At 35.9% G+C, this 4,899-nt stretch overlaps 1 protein-coding gene across 1 annotated transcript; it reads right to left on the reverse strand.

Annotated features, from left to right (window-relative positions):
* Window positions 1-70: 70 nt before the first annotated feature.
* On the reverse strand, window positions 71-1,809 carry LOC110022301 (probable WRKY transcription factor 30). The gene is made up of 3 exons (XM_020721173.1): window positions 1,344-1,809; window positions 1,110-1,238; window positions 71-823 (listed from the first exon to the last, which is right to left on the reverse strand). Exons 1-3 carry the CDS (start codon window positions 1,625-1,627, stop codon window positions 370-372), a joined length of 867 nt encoding a protein of 288 aa, XP_020576832.1. The 5' UTR covers window positions 1,628-1,809; the 3' UTR covers window positions 71-369.
* Window positions 1,810-4,899: the final 3,090 nt, after the last annotated feature.

The raw sequence follows: 4,899 nt of genomic DNA on the forward strand, positions 1-4,899 counted from the left end.
GAAAGAGAGTGATTGATTTGTAAATAACAAGTTTTATGTAATGGCCCCTTAAATTTATTAGTATTGAATTAAGGTAAGGATATGCTGTCTCAAACTCTGTTTGTTATAAGAAATCAGCCATTAATAAGCCAAAACATCTGTCAAACTTCGCTCAAATTCAATCATTGCATCCTCCACCAGAAAATTTTCACTAAAGACATATACTATCATTCTTTTAAGCTTAAAAACCCCCACTTTCTGAATTCTGCTGAAGCTTTTTGCCATTTAAGGTTTGATTCATCTGGCAATAAAATTTACAAATAAAAACAAAAACTTTGCTGAAATACACCAATTATTCTAGCTATTTACTCATAAGTAAACCTCTAAGACTCAATAAAAATCAAAAGGAAATTCACTGTCAAGCACGAACTGCTCCACTCCGAACTCCATTCCCAACATTTGCGAGCTTTCAATTGAACTCGAAGCACAGAAAATATCTGCAATCTCTGAATCCAAACCCACGTAGTTCTCTGTATTTGAAGCGGAGGAGAATACGTTGCTCTCAGGTTTCAAGCAGATTGCAGACGTTGAGGGGAAAGAGAATGAAGAAGGAGACTCTGGTTTCTGATCCGTTGAGCTCAGAGCTTCGTTCTTCACCTTAAAGCTCTGGTTTTGATGTATAATCTGTTCGTTAGTTGAAATGAGAGGTTTATGGGCGCCATTGATGCAGGTGTGAGCTCCTCTGTATGTGATGTTGAAGATGGAAGTGTTGTTATCTGAGCGCTGTACATGCTTTGTAGCTAGGCAGCCATGGGAGTGACGATGGGTACATCTGTAGTAGCACCTGTGAAATAGGCCAGAAGAAAGTTGAGATTTTTCTTCTTACTTTCATAAATAAGTATGTTGTTTATTTTACGAATCATGACTGTTTCAATCTCTAAAAAATATGTCATTAGAACGATTTTATCATTTAACGCTGTGTTTAGTTACAAAAAGTTTGATCTTGAATGTGATAATTACATACAGATCACCGGAAATATTGATATTTTCAAAGTAATCTCCCAAATGATTATAATTAACAAAATTGTTTTAAACTGTTAATAACAATTAGCTTAAAAAACAAATCCAACCTTGGAAACTTAGCTCCAAGAATATCCTTCTGTCCATACTTCCTCCAGCTATGTCCATCTTCTATTGCAATCTCCATGGCCGAACCAGAACAAGCTTGAACTTGTCCACTCCACCTCGGCAAACTCTTCCTAAAAACACAAATCAAAAAAATATATTTTTTCTCTTCAAAATCGAATTTTGATAGAATTAATATCTCAAAGAAAGTAAATTGGATATGTTCTATAGAGAAATACCTCTTCTTGCACATCTCCCTTCTTTCAATCTCCTTGAAGCTTCTCTCAGAACTATGGCTGTTGGTAGCAGAAGGTGGGAACCTGTAGCTCCTCTGCTCTATGAGCTTAGTCATGGTGATTGCTGCAGAGAATGTAGCCTGAACTTTGCTGGATAACAGCAAACAAGTTTCAGAAGAGAAATTATGGTGATTATCAAGGTGTGCTTCAAGCTCCATTATATGTTCATTGCCTTGGTTTAACAAATCCATAAGCATTTTTATGTCTTGGTTTTGGATCATCTCCATTTCCCTTCTTAGCTGAAAGAGAAAACTAAACTAAAATTGAAGTTTCGAAGTGAAGAGAATTCTCATGGTGAGATGAAGATTAGGGTTGGCTATGGGGATTTTAATGGTGGTGAAGGAGGTTTGACTGAGAAAAATTGTGCTCTTTGGTTTTAGTGTTTTGAATCTCTGACCAGTCATTGAAAATAAAGCAAGAGATAGAGAGAGAGAGAAGGGATGACTGATTCTTTGATTAGAATTTCTATATGCTGTTGTTGGGATTGGAGAAGCTTCGTGGAGGTGAGGAAAAGACTTAAAACGCGTGGAGTAGTGACGTCAGATATGCGAAAATGCTTACGTGTGAATGACGTATGTTTACGGACACGTGTAAGCAATATTTTTTTAATTCTGCATATCATTCATTGATTTCACCTAATTGAGACTCAAGCATATAATATTAATGCATTAATATTATACACGCAAGCATATAAATAAATAAATAAATAATAAATAGAAGAGATGCTTGGAAGCCCAACACATTTGAAATGATTCCAATGTATAGATGTAATTTACAAGATTTGTTTTGGCTTTGAACAATAGAAAGAAATATTAGCAGAGTGAGAATGGTCGACTTTACTTTCACTTAAAGAGTGACAAAAATATATTAGGCGAGTTGCAACAGCTCAATAGCAGCATCTGAGGACTGATGGCAGATGCCACATTGTGTAGTAAATGACAAAGGTAGTCCGACGACAATGATGTTGACGGTCGAGCACAGAGGTGGTCCAACCATGGCAATTGGCAAGGGTGGTGGTGATATAAACTGATTGATGATAGTCTGGTGGCAACAGCAGTGATAACCGAGTGACGATAGTCTACCGGTGGCAAGACTTGAAGTATTTTCTTCTTTATTCAAAGAGATTAGTAGATCAAAATTTTAATAATTAAATTATTGAAACACTTCTTAAAAAGCATAAAAATCAATTGTAGGATCATCAAAACCATAACTGTGGTTGTAATATAAATATTTACCTTTTAAAGTGCACTCCACACTAATTTCAACTCAAAGCAAAAAAATCTAGTAATTTAGCCTCATGATACGAATTTAACTATTATTTTGAGATTTTGATTCTCATAGACAAACATAAGCCTTAGAAAGTGTCGAGAACAAAATGACTTTTTAGTATATTTTCACTATATCTATATAATGTGTGTGTGTGCGCGCGCGCACGCTCGTTAGTTTGAATTTTAAGGCTTTTTAAACAAGTAACGTGCGTGCGCGCGTTAGTTTGAATTTTAAGGCTTTTTAAACAAGTAAAAATATTTATGATTGAATTACAGAATATAATCGATCAATATTATGTTCCTTTATGACTATATCAGTGTTGCCATCAATTTTTTATATCAAATGTGCAGGATGTTCACATGAATGTCTCAGGGCTTCTCACTATTCACTTGTAGTGTCTCGTTGCTCTAGACATTCATCTAGGCTTCTCAGTATGAGTTTGAGGCACAGATCTAAGGTTGGCATTGTTTCAGCCTTACCCAGGAGAGCTCACCTGTTTCCGTTATGTTTTTTCTCTCTTTTATTTTAGATGGAGTCGTTAGCCTCTCGATCATCATATACTTCCATTCTCCGAATAAATGTCTCTTTCGGGTCATATGAATATCCCAAGAAGGAGAGGTATCAGAAAATATGGGCATACGACAAATATGATAGACAAGAGAAAAAACAAAATATGGAGAGTCTACATGCGATAAACCTCGCAAGGATAGGTCAAACATGTCCACCCGAACAAGATTGGGCGGAGACACCTTGAACCAACATCTACGAAAGAATGTCTACGTAGGTTACCCATAACTAAAAATTCAGATGTGTATGCATGTTGGGCTCAAAGCACTCCCAAGGGGACATGTTCCACTTAATTAATTACATATTGGAGGATGCCCAGGAATACTCTCGATAAAAAGAGTTTCGCTCGTATTATCATAGACTTGGGAAAATGGGATATCAAAGAGAGGTTATTTTGTGTGGGAACGCCCATATGCTTCAAAACTCTGGCTAAGCCATTAGGCAGAGACTAAGTCTCTCACATCTCAAGTAGGCAGCGGCTTATCGACATATGATACCCACGAAATAACGAATAATCATCTCAACAGGGGTACCCCAATACGTCAAAGCACATTCGGGTTGTAAGCTTAGTGGACAAATCGTTGTATCCCAAACGAGCGACAGTTCATCGGTATCAGACCGTCAAGATGACACTAACGAAATCAACAGGAGCGAAAGGGCTCAATAGGGGTAATCAAAGGAAAGGAAGGAGTAATCCCTAAGAGGCAGAGGCAGCTATGTCAGGGTACCACGGACCCATCATCCCAAGCTATTGAAATCACAAGTCTACCTGGTCATGAAGATAGTCAACCCAACACTTCCTGAGATCCTCGATCAGCAATCTGTGAATTGCGATCCACAGGAGACCTCGGTAGTTCTAAGGTTAAAGGAAAGAAACATATCCTAGGACTATTAGTCGGAGCTCCGAGAGGTGAGTATTATACCTGCCGAAGTGGCAAGAATATCTCAGGAAAGAAAGAGAGAACATTCCGAACAAGAGGACTTACAACCCGTCTGGGTCGGGGAGCCTCCTAACGACCTAGGATATACAAAATAACGGAAAAAAATTTAGCATTATATCAAAAATAAAATCATTATTTATTTTTAAAAAAATGAAATGCACTTTCACATCTTTTCATGAATAGATACAACATCAAATCGTTTATAAATATAAATATGAAACTTTAGATGTTAAATATATAAATACAAAGGAATTTATTGGTATGAATGAAATTTTTCAATGAAAAAAAGAATTATTATAATACATTAACTATAGTCAAAGGTCAGTCTTCTTCTGTGATAAGGTATTTCTATAAAATAGATAAATGCTACGTTTCCATAAATTTCTTCGAAGGGTCTTGAGATGATTCATTTATGCCCATGAAATGATTATGTAATTTATTTGTTATACAATAAAGTCATGTAAATATTCAAAAAGTAAAAGAATGTTTCTTCCACGAAGGAATTGGGTACTGCCAAGGAAAAGGGGAGGTTGTTAATGAGAAAGAACTAAATATGTTGTAATTTATACTGCGCTCCATGTCTTTTCATATATTTCATAATTCTTTTTAAAATTTATCATTATCTTTAATAATTTTTTTTTTATTTTTTTAGAATTTTATGCTGAATACAATATCTTTTTGGAAAAGATATTACATCTGGACTCCTCACGTAGAGTTACGTG

This window comes from Phalaenopsis equestris, unplaced genomic scaffold, assembly GCF_001263595.1.
Source record: "Phalaenopsis equestris unplaced genomic scaffold, ASM126359v1 Scaffold000180, whole genome shotgun sequence".
NCBI lineage: Eukaryota > Viridiplantae > Streptophyta > Magnoliopsida > Asparagales > Orchidaceae > Phalaenopsis > Phalaenopsis equestris.

What these genes read in the sequence shown, in the direction of transcription:
- LOC110022301 (XM_020721173.1), bottom strand. Translation starts at nt 1,627, where the DNA reads ATGGAGATGATCCAAAACCAAGACATAAAAATGCTTATGGATTTGTTA. An exon ending in AGGGAGATGTGCAAGAAGAG is followed by an intron (nt 1,239 to 1,343) that starts GTATTTCTCTAT and finishes TTGTGTTTTTAG; the next exon opens with GAAGAGTTTGCCGAGGTGGA. An exon ending in CTTGGAGCTAAGTTTCCAAG is followed by an intron (nt 824 to 1,109) that starts GTTGGATTTGTT and finishes CCTATTTCACAG; the next exon opens with GTGCTACTACAGATGTACCC.